Below are 21,517 nucleotides of genomic sequence, written 5' to 3'. Positions count from 1 at the left end.
ATCTAATAAAAAATATTATTAAAAATAATGCAAACCTATTTCTATCAGGCTAATGTCCAAAGACTTTTGTAAATATTTTTGCGCTTCCATTTGACATTGAGGATTCTTATTTTCACTCAATACTAGACCTGGAGACAAAATTATAATTTTAATACTGTTTTAGAATAAACAAAAGAAATTGTCATACAAAATTTAAATTTATTGAAGCATAGAGACCCCTATAAAATGAATACTTATAGATTGCCCCTTCCTCCCAAAGTTCTATCAACAATATAAAATGCTTAGCCCTAGCTGACTTCCTGACTTATCACTAATTCTAATATTTGCAGAAGAAAAAAAAATGAAAATTTAAACCCCTATTACTTAAATTACTGTGTACATATAACAACTAAGCCATTTTCAAAATCGAAACTGCAGCAAATAAATTTATCAAATATGATTTTATATATGCAATTTCAACCCAATATGTTTTTTTAAAGCTGACATGTAGCAAAAAGTACAAGATTATACTTTCTTCCATTTTTTAGTCCAAACTCTTTATGGTGTTTACCTTGCCACATGCCAGTGTAGACATTTTTTAAAATCTTTTTTTTTATGTTAGTCAAAACTGGGTCAGGGCTGGGAACTAGTTCCCAAGTCATTCAAGTGATGCTAGCTGTGTGTGAGGAGTGATATCAGAACTGTTCTGATGTTACTTTCAAGTATTTCATAGTGGACAACTATTGATTGCTTTCTGAGATTCAGAGATTCAAATATTTCAATACAAAACTAAAAAGCAGAAGATTAGTAGATATGTACTTGGAGAGGGGGGAACAGTTGTGTGGATATACATATATTCTAGATAGAGAAATAAAAATATGAAAAATAAATAGATTTCCTTCTTCTAGGTAGGTAGCCAACCAAAGCTAACGAGCCACTTCTGAGAAATATCTCCTTTTTTTTTTAGAGCATAAAGAACATGAAGACCCGTATGTGTGGACAAATTTACTACATTATGAAATGTTAAGTCATTTGAAAAACTACTGAGCTCTGGTCAGAAAGATGTTACCCACACAGCAGTTCCCAACTCTCCACACAGTTCAGAGGAACGGCAGGTGAAGAAGCTTTTTGGAATAAGTGGCCTCTCATGTAATGCCATGGTAGAGCACTGCGCTGCAAGCTTCAAAGGAACATAAGGTGGAGGTACAGTTTGCAATCAGTGGCTTTGCATGTTATGCCAACAAGTAGCACTGCAAGCTGCCTATTGGTCACCAGCTCCTCCTCTGGGTGAACTCCCGAAGCCTTTACTAAGTATGGAAAGTATGAAGTATGAAAAGGCCAACCAAAACTAATGAGCCCCTCTTGCCTGAAGCTTACTGGGTATGACTAACAGGAAAAAATAATTTGAGTGTGTATCATGTGCTTTGCATCTCTAGATAAAGGCTTTATGTAAAGGCACAGGATGGCAGTGGGCAGGGTTCAAACCCAGGGAAAAAAACTCAACTAAATAATATATGGCACTTTAAGAACAAGCTAATACATAATATAACTAACATAAATTATTTAAGACACTATAAAATGATCTCAGTATTGTATAATATGCAAAGAACTGACCTAAACAGAATAAACATAATAGTGTAAATCTTGTAATGCACTGACCTAAATAATGTAGGACACCAGATACAAGGTAATGTGTTGAACTAAAACTTCGTTCAAAGACCAACAATGCTCTTCTTAATAATACTTCAGCTTGCTGTATATCAAACCTCCAAAATATAATGCAATGTTTTAAAACAATAAGAAGCATATAGACAAAGATTAATTCAATTGAAACAACAACAAATGTTTTTATCCATACAGATTTATAACGAGTCTATTACCCTTTGACATTGCCAGGACATGCCAACACCATAGCAAGAGCTGTCTGAACATTGGCTACCAAGTTGTGACCATCACCAAACCACTGAATACGTAATTTAGCTGACTGTCTCAAAAGTGATTCAGCTTGGTTGTAATCTTTATCAGTTCCCCTAAATACAATAAAATCATAATAATACATATTTCTTATTTCAAAGACCACAGAGCATTATTTCTTAGGTCATGACAATACATTGATACTTGTGCTATAATCTAACATGCCTGTGAAAATGTATAACTAAATTTTATGAAAAAAAAAAAACAACAACTTATCTAGGTTTGGCAGACAATACTAATAAGAGAATGTTGTATCAGAGGCAAAAATGGAGAATACAAAAACAAAAACACAAGAAGTAAATACAAATGTGAATTGCTACTGCAATGAATGATGCATGCATATTACATGTATAAAGGAAGCACTAGGAACCAATTTTTTTTAAAGAGATGAAATGGTGAATTAAATATAGCAAACTAAAGCACTGTCCTGACTAGGGCACGAACCATGGACCCTGTAACTTAACAATTCCCCCTAGAAGCAATGAAATATTTATCAAACAATCTCTGGACTGTCATAAAATAATTTTTATGATCAGCAGAGTTTTGTCAGCATGCACTTAGTCATCCAGAGGTCAATGGTCACATGACCCACCCAGTCTCATCTCATCTCAGCCCAGTAGAGGATCCAGAACTTTTGAGTAGGAGAAAGGGCAATTTTTTTTCAAAACCCTAATGCCCAGTAAACCCTAAAACCCTAAAACTATATATATATATATGTAGAGTTGTCTATATTAGTGCAGTGTTTCTCAACCTTCGGAAAAAAAAAAAGGGTTTGAGGAGCCACGACACCAAGCTTTATTCTGCATTCTTCACTGCAGAAATGCATTCTCTTGACATCTTAAGCTTTATTATTCATCCTATGAAAAAAGTTCAGGTCAAATTTAGTCAAATAAAGTAACGTGGGGGAAAGGGCCAATACTGAAGTGTGACTGACAATTGAGGCACAAGTAGCCTAAGTATATCTTCATTAGGAATATTTGACTAAATATTATCATGCTAAGCGAGACCTCTTGTAGAAGGCCGGTTTTGGTCAGAAGCAGATGCCAACAGAACAATGGTTAAATGCTCTTTGGAAAATTGACCGCTTTGACTGATGCAAAATGTCTAATTTTTAAGAACCTTTTGAATAATGTTAAATTTTTACTTTAAAAAATTCTAATATGAATTTATAGACGCTAACTACATTGCAAATATAAATGATTTGTTCCTTGAAAAGAAAGATACCCCATGGATTTAGATTAAGGCTTTGAGGGTCGCCACAGAAAAAAATGTATTTGAAAAATAATATTTGAAAAAGACATTCATTTGTAAGTCATTAATTTTGTTCTAGACGCCTGTTCGTTTTGTTACATAATTATAATTGAAAGCTCTGAACAAAAAATTTCAGAAGAGGGAGGAGGAATTAAGTAGACCAATTAGATTCTACTCTAAATTTGTTTATCTTTTTAGGATTCAAGTATAAATTGTGGGTAGAGTTATTGTCCCAAAGTTATTTATACAATATAAAAATCTATGATTTTAGCTTAAAAATTGGACCACCACCACCCAATCAAAGGGTTTGAGAGCAGTTGGTGTAATCGACCCCCCCCCCCCCCCCCGCCCAAATCAGCCAATCAGGGAGTGACATAATGTAAAAATTATAAAGATATTTAACTAATTTTGTTCACAATTTTGATTTCTACATAAATATTGGGTGAGGAGGGCAGTAGATGTAGTCCACCAAATTGGTCAACATACCAAAAGGAGAATGACATAATATAAAGATTGGTTAAAATATGAATAAGTAGCTTTTATCATATAGATATGTAACTTATTATTTTAAAAAATTATTTCTACCAAAAAAAGGGAGACCCCCCCTCGAAATTTTGGGAGTTGGGGGAGGGTTCGGGATTGACGTAATAGCACCCCACCACCAAATGGGCCAACATACTCAAAAATAGGTAAAAATATAAATAATTAGTATATATTATTAACATAAGTAAAGAATTTGTACACAAATTGTGTGATTTTGGCCCCAACCGCACCCTCCCCTCTGTGCCTCCACCAACAATCTTTGACTGAGTGGACACACAAACAGCTGTTAGCATATATTTGACAAACAATGTAAATCTGTTTCTTAAGGGGAAATAAATGTGCAAGAGAAAAAAATTGTATTCAAGATCTGATATAAATAATGAAAGAACTTAATTTGCTTTGAACACAATAATCTGTTGGATAATTCAAAACATGACTTTGTTCAGTAGTAGTAGCTGACTTCAAGTGAAATGCAATTTTGTTAGCAAGTTTAACATGAATGCACCATTTGATAGTATATAGCATATTACAATAACTCATCAAAATGTACCAATCAGAAATGTCTAATACAAACTACTGGTCTTATGTATATGCATGTTCATCATATTTTCTATACAGTCATTCACCCCTGCAGCAGTAAATGTTTGTTTTTGAGTCTTTGGTCTTATGTATGCATCTTAACTTTCAGCCATTATTTACCCATACTTGTACAGTACACAACTCTACTGGAGCTAGTCAAATAGTATTATATAATGTAATCTATGCATATTTTAAAGAAAGTAAAATAAGCATACCACCTATTACCTTATTAAAGCCAGATTAAATAATATTGTTGACTTAAGCAAATAGGAATAGGGTTCTTTTTTCAGAGACTCTCTGGCTTCTAACAAAAGTTCTTCTGCTGCAAGTAGTTTGTAGTGAACAATATGGATGTTACTTAAACAGCAGAGAAGCAAAGCTGTAAAAAAATATATAACAGAAATACCAGACAATGAATTTTAAATAAAACAATATTAGTTTCTAGTTCAAAAGAACATTTAGGTTTATGTGGGATAAATGACATCTGAAACGAGGAGAAACAGGAAATAAATTTGAGCTGAGCCATAAATTCTTATATAATTAATATTAAAATAATCCATATAAATATTAAAGGAAACACTAACTAACAATTAATTTAATATTAATTTTATTCCTAATATACTAGCATTATTCTAATACCAAAGCAATCAATATTGACCCTAAAATTGAAACTAACCTACTATTAATCCTACACCAAACAGATTTTGAAGTTTACCACAAATTTGTCTTTTAAAATGTGCAGTTTTTAAATCCAACACACATAAAAAGCCAACAAACAAAATTAGAAGATAATAATTGTTTGTGTTACATGACTAGATCAAGATGTATAGGTTACTTCAAATGAAAATCATTTCTACCAAAATAGATTAATGAATTAAAAAAATAATACAAAACAATTTTATCCAAATTCTTAAAAAAAAAAAGAAAAAATTATTTGCACTATAAAAAAGCACAGTACATCAAAGTGAGGTGGCTGTTTAAACATTCAAAACTCAATACAATAAATACATTACAACTATGAGAAGATGTCATACCAGGATGAGAATAAGTTAATTCCTTATCTTTGTCTATCTGGTGTACAAAATAGGTGATTTGACTATTGTTATATAAGCATACAAGCACAGTGTAATTAGATAAAGAAATGGGTAACAAGTATAGTATTTTCTATTTTAAGAATTTCTATACTAATTAAACTTTCTATTTTAACTTGATATATGTTGTACTCTATGAAATTGACAAATCAAACAAAACTATAAATAATAAAGCTAAATGTAACAACTGTTTGGTCACATAACTGAGGTGAAACTTTCAGATGAAAACAGAAGTTTTGTATCAATCTTTAATTAAAGTGAGTGGCGTTAGCTGAGCAGATAACCACTCTACCCATGCAGCATCTCACACAAGAGATAGGAACAAAGTGAACTGAACATGCCAACTAGTAGGAACAAAGTGAACTGAACATGTCAACTAGTAGGAACAAAGTGAACTGAACATGCCAACTAGTAGGACCAAAGTGAACTGAACATGTCAACTAGAAGAACCAAAGAAAACTGAACCTGCCAACTACTAGGACCAAAGAAAACTGAACATGTCAACTAGAAGAACCAAAGAAAACTGAACATGTCAACTAGAAGAACCAAAGAAAACTGAAAAGGTCAACTAGAAGGACCAAAGAAAACTGAACATGTCAACTAGTAGGACCAAAGAGAACTGAACATGTCAACTAGTAGGACCAAAGAAAACTGAACATGTCAACTAGAAGAACCAAAGAAAACTGAACCTGCCAACTAGTAGGACAAATGAAAACTGAACATGCCAACTAGAAGAACCAAAGAAAACTGAACATGCCAACTAGAAGAACCAAAGAAAACTGAACCTGCCAACTAGTAGTACAAAAGAAAACTGAACACGTCAACTAGAAGAACCAAAGAAAACTGAACATGTCAACTAGAAGAACCAAAGAAAACTGAACCTGCCAACTAGTAGGACCAAAGAAAACTAAACATGTCAACTAGTAGGACCAAAGAAAACTGAACCTGCCAACTAGTAGGACCAAAGAAAACTGAACATGTCAACTAGAAGAACCAAAGAAAACTGAACATGTCAAATAGAAGAACCAAAGAAAACTGAACTTGTCAACTAGTAGGACCAAAGAAAACTGAACATGTCAACTAGTAGGACCAAAGAAAACTAAACATGTCAACTAGAAGAACCAAAGAAAACTGAACATGTCAACTAGAAGAACCAAAGAAAACTGAACATGTCAACTAGTAGGAACAAAGTGAACTGAACATGTCAACTAGTAGGAACACAGTGAACTGAACATGCCAACTTGTAGGACCAAAACGAATTGAACATGTCAACTAGAAGAACCAAAGAAAACTGAACATGTCAACTAGAAGAACCAAAGAAAATTGAACATGTCAACTAGAAGAACCAAAGAAAACTGAAAAGGTCAACTAGAAGGGCCAAAGAAAACTGAACATGTCAACTAGTAGGACCAAATAGAACTGAACATGTCAACTAGTAGGACCACAAAAAACTGAACATGTCAACTAGAAGAACCAAAGAAAACTGAACTTGTCAACTAGAAGAACCAAAGAAAACTGAACCTGCCAACTAGTAGGACAAATGAAAACTGAACATGTCAACTAGAAGAACCAAAGAAAACTGAACATGTCAACTAGAAGAACCAAAGAAAACTGAACATGTCAACTAGTAGGAACAAAGTGAACTGAACATGTCAACTAGTAGGAACACAGTGAACTGAACATGCCAACTTGTAGGACCAAAACGAATTGAACATGTCAACTAGAAGAACCAAAGAAAACTGAACATGTCAACTAGAAGAACCAAAGAAAATTGAACATGTCAACTAGAAGAACCAAAGAAAACTGAAAAGGTCAACTAGAAGGGCCAAAGAAAACTGAACATGTCAACTAGTAGGACCAAATAGAACTGAACATGTCAACTAGTAGGACCACAAAAAACTGAACATGTCAACTAGAAGAACCAAAGAAAACTGAACTTGTCAACTAGAAGAACCAAAGAAAACTGAACCTGCCAACTAGTAGGACAAATGAAAACTGAACATGCCAACTAGAAGAACCAAAGAAAATTAAACATGTCAACTAGAAGAACCAAAGAAAACTGAACATGTCAACTAGAAGAACCAAAGAAAACTGAACATGTCAACTAGAAGAACCAATGAAAACTGAACATGTCAACTAGAAGAACCAAAGAAAACTGAACATGTCAACTAGAAGAACCAAAGAAAACTGAACATGTCAACTAGAAGGAGCAAAGAGAACTGAACATGCCAACTAGTAGAACCAAATAAAACTTAACATGCCAACTAGTAGGACCAAAGAAAACTGAACATGCCAACTAGTAGGACCAAAGAGAACTGAACATGTCAACTAGTAGGAACAAAGAGAAATAAACATGCCAACTAGTAGGACCAAAGTGAACTGAACATGCCAACTAGTATGACCAAAGTAAACTGAACATACCAACTAGTAGGACCAAAGAAAACTGAACATGCCAACTAGAAGAACCAAAGAGAACTAAACATGTCAACTAGTAGGACCAAAGAGAACGAACATGCCAACTAAAAGGACCAAAGAGAACTCAACATGCCAACTAGAAGGACCAAAGTGAAATGAACATGCCAACTAGTAGGACCAAAGAGAACTGAACATGTCAACTAGAAGAACCAAAGAAAACTGAACCTGCCAACTAGTAGGACCAAAGAAAACTGAACATGTCAACTAGTAGGACCAAAGAAAACTGAACCTGCCAACTAGTAGGACCAAAGAAAACTGAACATGTCAACTAGAAGAACCAAAGAAAACTGAACATGTCAACTAGAAGAAACAAAGAAAACTGAACTTGTCAACTAGTAGGACCAAAGAAAACTGAACATGTCAACTAGTAGGACCAAAGAAAACTAAACATGTCAACTAGAAGAACCAAAGAGAACTGAACATGCAAACTAGTAGGACCAAAGAGAACGAACATGCCAACTAAAAGGACCAAAGAGAACTAAACATGTCAACTAGTAGGACCAAAGGGAACTGAACATGTCAACTAGTAGGACCAAAGAGAACTGAACATGCAAACTAGTAGGACCAAAGTGAACTGAACATGCCAACTAGTAGGACCAATGTGAAATGAACATGCCAACTAGAAGAAACAAAGAAAACTGAATCTACCAACTAGTAGGACCAAAGTGAACTGAACATGTCAACTAGTATGACCAAAGAGAACTGAACATGTCAACTAGAAGAAACAAAGAAAACTGAACCTGCCAACTAGTAGGACCAAAGAAAACTGAACATGTCAGCTAGAAGAACCAAAGAAAACTGAACATGTCAACTAGAAGAAACAAAGAAAACTGATCATGCCAACTAGTAGGACAAAAGAAAACTGAACATGTCAACTAGAAGAACAAAAAGAAAACTGAACATGTCAACTAGTAGGACTAAAGAGAACTGAACATGTCAACTAGTAGGACCAAAGAGAACTGAACATGCCAACTAGTAGGACCAAAGAAAACTGAACATGTCAAGTAGAAGAACAAAAAGAAAACTGAACATGTCAAGTAGAAGAACCAAAAGAAAACTGAACATGTCAACTAGAAGAACCAAAGAAAACTGAACATGTCAAGTAGAAGAACCAAAAGAAAACTGAACATGTCAACTAGAAGAACCAAAGAAAACTGAACATGTCAAGTAGAAGAACCAAAAGAAAACTGAACATGTCAAGTAGAAGAACAAAAAGAAAACTGAACATGTCAACTAGAAGAACCAAAAGAAAACTGAACATGTCAAGTAGAAGAACAAAAAGAAAACTGAACATGTCAACTAGAAGAACAAAAAGAAAACTGAACATGTCAACTAGTAGGACCAAAGAAAACTGAACATGTCAAGTAGAAGAACCAAAAGAAAACTGAACATGTCAACTAGAAGAACCAAAAGAAAACTGAACATGTCAACTAGAAGAACCAAAAGAAAACGGAACATGTCAACTAGTAGGAACAAAGTGAACTGAACATGTCAACTAGAAGAACCAAAAGAAAACTGAACATGTCAACTAGAAGAACCAAAAGAAAACTGAACATGTCAACTAGAAGAACCAAAAGAAAACTGAACATGTCAAGTAGAAGAACAAAAAGAAAACTGAACATGTCAAGTAGAAGAACCAAAAGAAAACTGAACATGTCAACTAGAAGAACAAAAAGAAAACTGAACATGTCAACTAGTAGGACCAAAGAAAACTGAACATGTCAAGTAGAAGAACAAAAAGAAAACTGAACATGTCAACTAGAAGAAACAAAGAAAACTGAACCTGCCAACTAGTAGGACCAAAGAAAACTGAACATGTCAGCTAGAAGAACCAAAGAAAACTGAACATGTCAACTAGAAGAACCAAAGAAAACTGAACATGTCAACTAGAAGAACCAAAGAAAACTGAACATGTCAACTAGTAGGAACAAAGTGAACTGAACATGTCAACTAGTAGGAACAAAGTGAACTGAACATGCCAACTTGTAGGACCAAAACGAATTGAACATGTCAACTAGAAGAACCAAAGAAAACTGAACCTGCCAACTAGTAGGACCAAAGAAAACTGAACATGTCAACTAGAAGAACCAAAGAAAATTAAACATGTCAACTAGAAGAACCAAAGAAAACTGAAAAGGTCAACTAGAAGGGCCAAAGAGAACGAACATGCCAATTAGTAGGACCAAAGAGAACTGAACATGCCAACTAGAAGGACCAAAGTGAAATGAACATGCCAACTAGTATGACGAAAGAGAACTGAACATGTCAACTAGAAGAACCAAAGAAAACTGAACCTGCCAACTAGTAGGACCAAAGAAAACTGAACATGTCAACTAGTAGGACCAAAGAAAACTGAACCTGCCAACTAGTAGGACCAATGAAAACTGAACATGTCAACTAGAAGAACCAAAGAGAACTGAACATGTCAACTAGTAGGACCAAAGAGAACTGAACATGCTAACTAGTAGGACCAAAGAGAACTGAACATGTTAACTAGTAGGACCAAAGAGAACTGAACATGCCAACTAGTAGGACCAAAGAGAACTGAACATGCCAACTAGTAGGACCAAAGAGAACTGAACATGCCAACTAGTAGGACCAAAGAGAACTGAACATGCCAGCTAGTAGGACCAAAGAGAACTGAACATGCCAACTAGTAGGACCAAAGTGAACTGAACATGCCAACTAGTAGGACCAAAGAGAACTGAACATGCCAACTAGTAGGACCAAAGAGAACTGAACATGCCAACTAGTAGGACCAAAGAGAACGAACATGCCAACTAAAAGGACCAAAGAGAACTAAACATGTCAACTAGTAGGACCAAAGGGAACTGAACATGTCAACTAGTAGGACCAAAGAGAACTGAACATGCAAACTAGTAGGACCAAAGTGAACTGAACATGCCAACTAGTAGGACCAATGTGAAATGAACATGCCAACTAGAAGAAACAAAGAAAACTGAATCTACCAACTAGTAGGACCAAAGTGAACTGAACCTGCCAACTAGTAGGACCAAAGAAAACTGAACATGTCAACTAGAAGAAACAAAGAAAACTGATCATGCCAACTAGTAGGACAAAAGAAAACTGAACATGTCAACTAGAAGAACAAAAAGAAAACTGAACATGTCAACTAGTAGGACCAAAGAGAACTGAACATGCCAACTAGTAGGACCAAAGAAAACTGAACATGTCAAGTAGAAGAACAAAAAGAAAACTGAACATGTCAAGTAGAAGAACCAAAAGAAAACTGAACATGTCAACTAGAAGAACCAAAGAAAACTGAACATGTCAAGTAGAAGAACCAAAAGAAAACTGAACATGTCAACTAGAAGAACCAAAGAAAACTGAACATGTCAAGTAGAAGAACCAAAAGAAAACTGAACATGTCAAGTAGAAGAACAAAAAGAAAACTGAACATGTCAACTAGAAGAACCAAAAGAAAACTGAACATGTCAAGTAGAAGAACAAAAAGAAAACTGAACATGTCAACTAGAAGAACAAAAAGAAAACTGAACATGTCAACTAGTAGGACCAAAGAAAACTGAACATGTCAAGTAGAAGAACCAAAAGAAAACTGAACATGTCAACTAGAAGAACCAAAAGAAAACTGAACATGTCAACTAGAAGAACCAAAAGAAAACGGAACATGTCAACTAGTAGGAACAAAGTGAACTGAACATGTCAACTAGAAGAACCAAAAGAAAACTGAACATGTCAACTAGAAGAACCAAAAGAAAACTGAACATGTCAACTAGAAGAACCAAAAGAAAACTGAACATGTCAAGTAGAAGAACAAAAAGAAAACTGAACATGTCAACTAGAAGAACAAAAAGAAAACTGAACATGTCAACTAGTAGGACCAAAGAAAACTGAACATGTCAAGTAGAAGAACAAAAAGAAAACTGAACATGTCAACTAGAAGAACCAAAAGAAAACTGAACATGTCAACTAGAAGAACCAAAAGAAAACTGAACATGTCAACTAGTAGGAACAAAGTGAACTGAACATGTCAACTAGAAGAACCAAAAGAAAACTGAACATGTCAACTAGAAGAACCAAAAGAAAACTGAACATGTCAAGTAGAAGAACCAAAAGAAAACTGAACATGTCAACTAGTAGGACCAAAGAAAACTGAACATTTCAAGTAGAAGAACAAAAAGAAAACTGAACATGTCAACTAGAAGAACCAAAAGAAAACTACACATGTCAACTAGAAGAACCAAAAGAAAACTGAACATGTCAACTAGTAGGAACAAAGTGAACTGAACATGTCAACTAGAAGAACCAAAAGAAAACTGAACATGTCAACTAGAAGAACCAAAAGAAAACTGAACATGTCAACTAGAAGAACCAAAAGAAAACTGAACATGTCAAGTAGAAGAACCAAAAGAAAACTGAACATGTCAACTAGAAGAACCAAAAGAAAACTGAACATGTCAAGTAGAAGGACCAAAGAGAATTGAGTATGGTCAACAAGTAAGGGATGCGCTTTAGAAAATAAACTAACAAATAAGTAGTGTGCTCAAAGTGATCTAACTTTTGTGTGTGTACACCGGAGTTTCTATGGCTTTTAAAATAATTCCCACATTTTGAGACAAGTCCTAGATTATTATCAGACTATAACATCAACAACCTAGTCAAAGCAACTATGGAGAAACAGAGAATACGATACGCTTAGGACAGCAGCTGGCCCGAAACTCTAGATCGCATCTAATAGTTCGTCTGGTGGAATATTTGAAAAGAGTACTATGATTAAGAAGAAAGTACATTTTGATGTAGAAATAAGAAAGAAACCAATGGTAATCATGTAGCTATGAAGGTTTCATGGAGAGATTTCAATTATGATTGACAATGAACCAGTATGTTTACGTGTTCCATTGTTAAGTGTTAGATTTTACTTTTTAAGGTGTTTTTTTTTTTTTAGATGTAAAATATAGAGGCAAACAAACAGGACAAAAAATATAAATTTTGCTGAGATTTTCTAGATTTCAATGTGATCAACTTTACCTAATCACCATGCTCAAACTTTCATTAGAATTGAAGTATTTTCAACGGGTCAAAATTGATTGATATGAACAAATGAACTCAACACAAATCTGCTACATTTCCTTGGAGTTAAATTATTTGTTAGCACAAACCAAGTTATCGATGGTAACAAAAACATGGACACAGATACTCATAGAATCCAGTGTAACAAGCTAGCACTGATAATGTCAGGCGCTCAATAGAAAATCAATGACAGTTTGTAGGATGTCTAGTAATCAATGTAATTCAATCTGTCTAATCCATTAGTGACAAGTAAACATTGTGATCAATTGGTTCTGGTTGTACCTAATATAGCCTTGCAGTGCGTGTAGACTGATAGGGCAAGGTCTACCTGATGTGTTGGAGTTCAAGATCGGGTTGTAAATTGTATTTAATGTACAGAGAAATACAATTAGTTACGTAACAGAGTTTAATAAGCACTTAATTTTATATGTGTGAACTCAACAAATCTAGTCATTTTACCAGTGGCGCCTCCGTCGTTCCCCCCCCCCCCCCACAACAAAATTTTGTTCTCCCCACCCCTTTCCCCTTGTAAACGATGGGGCTTAAGGAGACGCTGTAAACTTCCAGGAGTTTTTTGTAAACTGGAAAAAAAAAGGTACAGCAGTAAGGAGTCTGACGGAGCCCCGGAGTTAAGCGTTTTCCTGCCTTCTGAAATTCATCCTTCTGACGTCAACAATGCATTTGTTCTCATAGTAAGAATATTTCATATGAAAAAAGGTTGTAGGAGTGAGATGTGCTACTAGACATGTCAAATGAAGTCTAATCAAGAGCTAGTACTGGCCCTTATTACTAAACGAGAGACATTCAATTGAAAATTCGTATGTACGTCTGTAATTGGCATGATCGTCAAAATATTATTTTCGTATTAAAGTAAGACGTCTTGTTTTTTGTCTCGCAAAAATCGTCAACATAGAGATGCCAATTCAACCGTTTTGAGAAGAAAGTCGAGAAGAATCGTGTTATGAAATCTCTTCAACAAGTTTTCACTCGATACATTGTAGACGTCTCGCACTGAAATAGTTGAACCATGACTTTTGACTTTGAATATTCAAACCTGAAATGATAACTACGACAATAGAATATTTTTAGTCTATTTACTTTAGTTGCAGAATATTTGATTTACACTATTTGATATTTTCGGTACTTCGGTTGCATTAATCTATTCGTATATAATTACACTACCGCCTTGTACTCATTGGTCTATATGGGTAGTGTTTGATTGAGAGTTGGTGAGCGAGACTAGCGCTCAACAAAACAAATAGGAAGAAATAATACAAAACCATCATTGTATTGATCAATAGTTTAGCAGCGAAGTGTAGAGGTTCGCTCTCTACTAATCATCATCACTTCTACCCTCCCCCCTTTTTTGTTAAGGGATGTGTGTGTGTGTGTGTTTCTATGGTGACGGTGGGACGAACTTAGCAATTGGTTCTGAATGATGCAAGATAAGTAGCATTGTCGTCACCGGTCTTAGTTAGGGGAGACGACTCCAGAACGTGAGACTGAAAGGAAGTGTTATTGTAGTGGGTTAGATTTTGTTTAGAACACCATTTTATATTATGACTAAAGTCTACTACTTGGATTTCATTTGATCTCAAGTTGAATTTGTTTCTATTGTAATCAAAGTTCTATTTAGTTTTGTTCACCAAAGAAGTTATTCGAGATATTTTAAGCTTTACAAGTTAAATACGCCTACTGGGGTTTAGTTGCGTAACAGCAGGTTGATGCTATAAGTCAACGACCGTCAAAAACACCACCTCAAAAAAAAAAAACAAAAAAAAAACAAGGTTACAAAGACAGTTTTTGTGGAAACACAAACCGAAAATCGGCCCCCGAAGTGGTCCACCCAGGCAGGTAAAAAGGCAGGTTTCAATATTATTAGAATGAAATTCTAAACAAAATGCCAAATAGACCTCGAATTTAAGAAGAAATTTTTTTTGTTAATATAACATTTTATACAAAACAAATAAAATGCCGTAGTATTAAGACTAGTGGTTACATGTTTCTTGCTTTAGACAGCATTGCAGTTCACGAGATAATATGAAAAACTACTTATTAATTGTTGTTTTAAATTATGTCTGATTTATATGCATACTAAATAGTTTTTTTTCTCTTTAAAAAAAATAGTAAACATTTTTTTGTGTAAATATAGTACTTAGTATAACAGAACTTACATAACTTAACAATACAAATATATTTAAAAATTTACAAAAAATCTACAACCGTTTGCATAAATGTGTTACAAATATGATATATAGTGACCTCCACTAATAAAGAGCCTCAAGTGTTTGATACTATTAATAGTGAATAGTTGTAAAAGTGGTGTTTTTTTAAATGAAAAAACAGCTTGCATAAGTGATTTAAAAAATTAGATTTTTCCCTTTCAGAAAAGAAAAAAGTACGTAGCCGTTGCATCAGAACTTTCAATGGTCTAAAATATTATGATATCGGATTTTCAATTTCTGTTCTAGTTTACGAGATCTAAACGGGACGGACGGAGGGGCAGACGGACGGACAGACTGGCCACACAAAAATAACAGCGTCTTTTCCCCTTTAGGGGGCCGCTAAAAATAGAAAAATTCCACAATAAAATGTATCGTTGATGTGTTCTTTTTGTTGACCTAGACTATAAATAGCGAGATTCTTACAAACATTCATTCACTGGTAAACAAAATGTCAAATAGGCCTCGATTCTAAAAAGAAAATGTTTTTTTAATATAACATTTTAAACAAAACAAATAAAATGTCGTAGTATTAAGACTAGAAAAAGTCTCAATTGAAATTTGTTTTTCTAAGGAATCGACTGAAAGATTTCATTTCTTAATGCACAAAGTATTTTAAGCTCATTTTAGAGAGACACTTCGTTCTGCCCCTAATCTACTAGACAGTAGGCTACTCTAGAGACACACTTAGTTCTGTCCCTAATCCACTAGACAGTTCTCTAGAGACACACTTGGTTCTGTCCCTAATCCACTAGACAGTTCTCTAGAGACACACTTGGTTCTGTCTCTAATCTACTAGACGATACTCTAGAGACACACTTGGTTCTGTCCCTAATCCACTAGACAGTTCTCTAGAAACACACTTGGTTCTGTTCCTAATCTACTAGACAGTACTCTAGAGACACACTTGGTTCTGTCCCTAATCTACTAGACAGTACTCTAGAGACACACTTGGTTATGTTCCTAATCTACTATAGACAGTACTCTAGAGACACACTTGGTTCTGTCCCTAATCTACTAGACAGTACTCTAGAGACACACTTGGTTATGTTCCTAATCTACTAGACAGTACTCTAGAGACACACTTGGTTCTGTCCCTAATCTACTAGACGATATTCTAGAGACACTTGGTTATGCTCCTAATCTACTAGACGGTGTGAGAAACCGTTTTAGCTCACTCAAGGTATCACTCAGGTCCAAGCACTTAATTAATTTATTTAAACATCAATTTTACTAATTTAGCCAATGAAGCGCTAAAAACACAGCCACCACCCCTCCAATCCAACCCCACCCCCTTTGGCATCGATGTCACAGTTTACTATCCCCACTTTGACACGTGCCACACTAGACTCTTGACGAGAGTACGCTCCCCTTTACCGATCTTGGCAAACATCCGTTGACCCCCCTCCCTTTTGGGGAGCGGCTGGTCACTTCAAAGAGCCCATTCAACTCAACACCTCGGGCGGCGATCTCCCCGATCGTCTAGCGCTAGCCATTATCAAGGTATAATCTCCCCTGATCTGGCGGAGTTCTGATAATCTCCCCTTCATATCCTCTGACCACATGGGCAAATTTCCTGGACTTTCAGCTCGCGCCTTCGCGCAATGCCTATTCCCGGAAACTTTCGTCACGGTCAAACGGGGATCTCTGTCAAAAGACGCCAGATAGTCTGGCTACATTCGCGGCCACACACCCCTCGCCAAGTGTATATGGACAAAACTTCGTCGTCCGATCTCATTCTTGCTGGGAGCTGACAGGGAGCGCATCTATCTTTTGCTTGAGCTCTTGTTTATTTTCATTCCCTTATTTCACTTTGGATTGGTGCTTTTATTTATATTCTACACCAGCCTGGAGTCTTAGCAACCTAAAGCTGATACCAGATTTGTTGGCACCAGATCTGCAGATATCAGTCCTACTTATTCTTCAAGTGTCCAAGTAACAACGCTAGCCACAGACTCGTCACTGGCTTGATTGAATGGTAGACGCAGCTTAGCTCTGCAGCCATACATCGTTGGACTGCAATCGGAGCCTGGATCCACCACGCCAGCACACCAGCAGACAACGTCAGCACCCGTCTCCTCAGTGCAGCACCGGACCTAAAGCTAAGCAACCAGCCTAATGACACTCAGACCACTTGGTTCTCGAATCTAATGATGATAGACTTATACCTGTAAATACACTAGATCACATCATAGCAACTGTACAGCATTTCACCTTTTAAATATTTATCTTGTATAATAAACTGTACATAATTTTACATCATAGTATTTGTTGCCTGCATTATAACGCTCTGCCTGTAGATTATATGTGCAAGTGTGGGTTCTCAAATCATAAAATCCCCTAGACACCCAAAACGGCCAAAACTTTTATCCACCTTGTCACAGACGGTACTCTAGAGACACACTTGGTTCTGCCCCTAATCAACTAGGCAGTACTCTAGAGACACACTTGGTTCTGTCCCTAATCTACTAGACGATACTCTAGAGACACACTTGGTTCTGTCCCTAATCTACTAGGCAGTACTCTAGAGACACACTTGGTTCTGTCCCTAATCTACTAGACGATACTCTAGAGACACACTTGGTTCTGTCCCTAATCTACTAGACGATACTCTAGAGACACACTTGGTTCTGTCCCTAATCTACTAGACGATACTCTAGAGATACACTTGGTTCTGTCCCTAATCTACTAGACGATACTCTAGAGCAGGATTTCTCAACCTGTGGGTCGCGACCCCCTTGGGGATCGATTGACGATTTGCCAGGGGTCGCCAAAGACCGTTGAAAAAATTGATTGTTTTTGTCTATTCTTCTATTGCTGTGTGTATTTGCGGGTGGGGGGGGGGTCGCAGCAGTGTGGGGGATTGTAAAAAGGGGTCGCCAAGCATAAAAGGTTGAGAACCGCTGCTCTAGAGACACACTTGGTTCTGTCCCTAATCTACTAGACGATACTCTAGACACACTTGATTATGTCCCTGCTAGAAATCAATCTGCTCATTGTTAGGCCTACCAATGTTTCTGAAATTATCAGTGAGATATCATCATCACTCCTTTGAGTTCCTCATGGAACATAGGGCCTCGACAAAAACACGCCACTCTCCACGGTCTCTTGCTAGTTTTTTTTTATGATTTCCCAGCTCTTCTCTGCGTCTTCAAATACACTGCGTCGCCATGTTCTTTTTGGTGTTCCTCTGCGTCTTGTACCCTGGGGGTTCCACTCTAAGGCCTGCCTAGCCCTGTTGCTGGTATCTTTTCTAAGGGTGTGACTAATCCATCTCTACTTCCTCTCTAAGATCTGCACTTCTATATTTTTCTGACCACTCATCTCCCACAGTTTGTTGTTTTCTACTTTGTCATACCAGTGTATTTTTAGGATATTTCTCAGGCATCTGTTGATGAAGGTCTGTATTTTTTTTTTGTTGTGGCTTCAGTTGTTCTCCATGTTTCAGAACCATACAGTAGGACAGCCTTGACCAGTGAGATATATTTTGGAGTAATTTTCCGTCGTGAGGAACAAACAGAAATACATTGTCTACTATTGACTTACCATATATTGGTCCTTTAAAATGTATTGTTCTAGCTAAGTTACTCTATTGACTGTTTAAAACTCCCGCATTTTGCTTCTAATGGATGAACTAAGAACAAATAATACTTTGACCTAAAACCAAATGCACATCCTGGTGGCCTGAAGTCAGTTGAGGTAGTACTTGTAACACTGTGCACTTCTTCACTGGCTCAACAAAAAGTTCAACTGGAGTTGTAGCTAAGTTTAAACTTCTACCTCACATGTCATGATACACACATTGAGAGTTCTACATTCAATTCTATTTTATTACTTACAATTTGCCAAAAGCAATTGGCTCAAGAAAACTGTCAAAGACATCCTCTTGGCAATTATAATGTTTAAAAACAACTGTGTTCATGTTTGCATAAATGATTTGCAATAGCTCAAGAATGTTGTATTTGTACTGATCAAGGACGCGGGATACACAATTGAGACCAAAAGAAAATACGCTGCCGAGGACAGACGCAGACGGCGAAAAGAAAATCTTAATCGACCACCGGGTTATGCTTGCCCTGGATGTGGCAAAATATGTAGGTCACAGTTGGGGCTGCATATCCACGGAAAATAATGCATTCCTCATTACTCTTCGGACTCGAAGACAAGCCTTATTATTAATATATTTTAATGGATTTTTTGTATCCTCTTGTAAACACTTCAACTTGAATAAATTACAGAAACCACAGCGAACAGAAATTTAAAACACTAATCGATTATAATTAATAAATAATTAAACACTAATTAATAAATCCAAGTCCAAATCTAGTAGACACTAATCGTTTAAAATACTGCAGACAAGAAGACATAACTTAATAATTGTATGGGTTCATTTGGTTTCATTCATAATACAAGTTTGGCTTGACAAATATATGTGATTTCAATATTGTGATTTCAAATGTGGTCTCTATATTGAACGGTCAATCTATTTTAGACCATTAGATATTCAAATTGTAAAAACATAATTGTTGAAGGCTCCCAGTGCCCTAGATACCCCACGTACATTACTTCGTATTTTATATTTTCGAAATAACCTTTTCCCATTTTTACAAAGCTTATCTCAACTTACTCTGTTTGTCTGTTTGATATTGTTATTGTTATTTCTCCCACACCCAATCTCGGATCAAGTTGAAATTTTGCACAATTATTTCTTATACCTGACAACACAAGAATCAATAGAAAAAAAATAACCAATTAATTAATTAACTATTGGTAGTTAATTATAGTGTTTGGTATCTAGAGCAAGGGAAAGAAAGCTGAATTAGTCCCCTTTATAGGTCGCCACTTTAAAATAAGTTTGAAACAAGCAATTCAAAACTATACAATCTTTTATAGTCATAAGCTCCTCACTAGCAGAGTTAGAATGCTCTCTTGAGGAGGCTTGAGACATGATTTCGAATTTAGGTCGTTTCCCATTTTTTTTTTAAATAAATAAATGCTCTTAAAAAGCGATTATGGTAAAATTCACCCAGATATCCCTTTCTTTCTCCCCCCCCCCTCTCCAAACTGGTCCAGACAAGTGATAGGATCATAATAGAGTGTATTGAGAAAGCTAAAAGCATGTAATAGCACTAAACAAAAATAATTGGTAAAAAAATTGTAATCACGCATATTGTTGGTCAAGATCTATTACAAATTAATCCAAATTATTTGATACAAATTAAGCATTGTTTTGTTTTTTTCTATTAAAAAAAAAACACCTAAGAAAATAGCGCGAAAAAAATATTTTTCAGTCATTTTGCAAGAAATGCTTTACATATAAAATATGAATAAAGCCAATTTTGTGCGTAATGTTATCATTATTTTTCAACCATTTTGCAGGAAACACTATAGATATCTTAAAATATAAATATTCAAACAATTGCATGAATATAATAAGGTAAAATGAATAATTTTAAAATATAGCATTTATTTACATTCCAAAAGTTCACTTCAGAAAGACGCAAAGATACTTCCATACATGTCAGATTTACACACCAACATACCAAAACTTTCAGAAAGTTAAAGTGTATGTAATGTCAGAAAACTCCATCAGTGGCTTGTTTCAATAAATGGACAATATATATGCAGGACGTCTGTCTGTTCAGTAGGAGGTACTTTGTCCTCCTTGACTTTGTATTCAGAAGTGTACCTCAGAATCTTGGTCTCGGTGTTTTTCTGTCCTCTGAGGAAGTGAGAGATTAACTTGTAGACATTGGAGTGAGGACCCTCAATCCATCCATCCATGCCAGTGGCGATACAGCCCATGGAGGGCTCTGGTCTGCTTTAACACATCCTTCCATTCAGATCTCTCCTGTGCCTTTCGTCTCCACACCCTAACCCCAAGCTGCTTCAGATCTGCTTCCACATCATCTATCCATCGCATTCGGGGTCTGCCTTTGGGTCGCCTGCCTTTTGGTTTTTGCTTGTATACGATTTTCGCCCCTCTGTTGTCTGACATTCTTTCAAGGTGACCTGCCCAACGTAGTCTGTTCTTTTTTATTTCGTTCACTATTGGTGGGTCTTCATACAATTGATATATCTCATGGTTTGTGCGTGTCCTCCACCCTGTTTCATCCTGTATGGCACCATAGATTTTCTTAAGAATTTTTCTTTCCCAAGTGTTAAGTACATTTTCAGATGTCTTTGTCAGTGTCCAGGTCTCACTTCCATACATTGCTGCTGGTCTTATTATAGTTTTGTATATTATTTTCTTGGTTTTCCTTGAAATCGTTTTGCTCAAGTAAATGGTGGGTGCTATAAAATGCCCTGTTGCCTCCTGCTATTCTTTCCTTTATTTCTGTTAGTAGGTCA

General features: G+C 35.9%; 1 protein-coding gene across 13 annotated transcripts in view; it reads right to left on the bottom strand.

The window, feature by feature from the left end:
- The window catches only part of LOC106068067 (putative tetratricopeptide repeat protein 41), a 67,650-nt gene that overhangs the window by 3,053 nt on the left and 43,080 nt on the right, over positions 1-21,517 (bottom strand). For all 13 annotated transcript variants that reach the window (XM_056025627.1, XM_056025630.1, XM_056025626.1 and 10 more), the window contains 4 exons: positions 4,552-4,705; positions 1,860-2,009; positions 1,639-1,745; positions 36-128 (listed from right to left, as the gene is read on the bottom strand). In XM_056025627.1, the coding sequence (XP_055881602.1) occupies positions 36-128; positions 1,639-1,745; positions 1,860-2,009; positions 4,552-4,705 (504 nt within the window). The remainder of the gene's footprint in view (positions 1-35; positions 129-1,638; positions 1,746-1,859; positions 2,010-4,551; positions 4,706-21,517) is intronic.

The sequence above is a fragment of the Biomphalaria glabrata genome, chromosome 4, assembly GCF_947242115.1.
Source record: "Biomphalaria glabrata chromosome 4, xgBioGlab47.1, whole genome shotgun sequence".
NCBI lineage: Eukaryota > Metazoa > Mollusca > Gastropoda > Planorbidae > Biomphalaria > Biomphalaria glabrata.
Note: the sequence above shows the minus strand (reverse complement) of the source record. Positions and strands in the feature narration are given on the sequence as shown.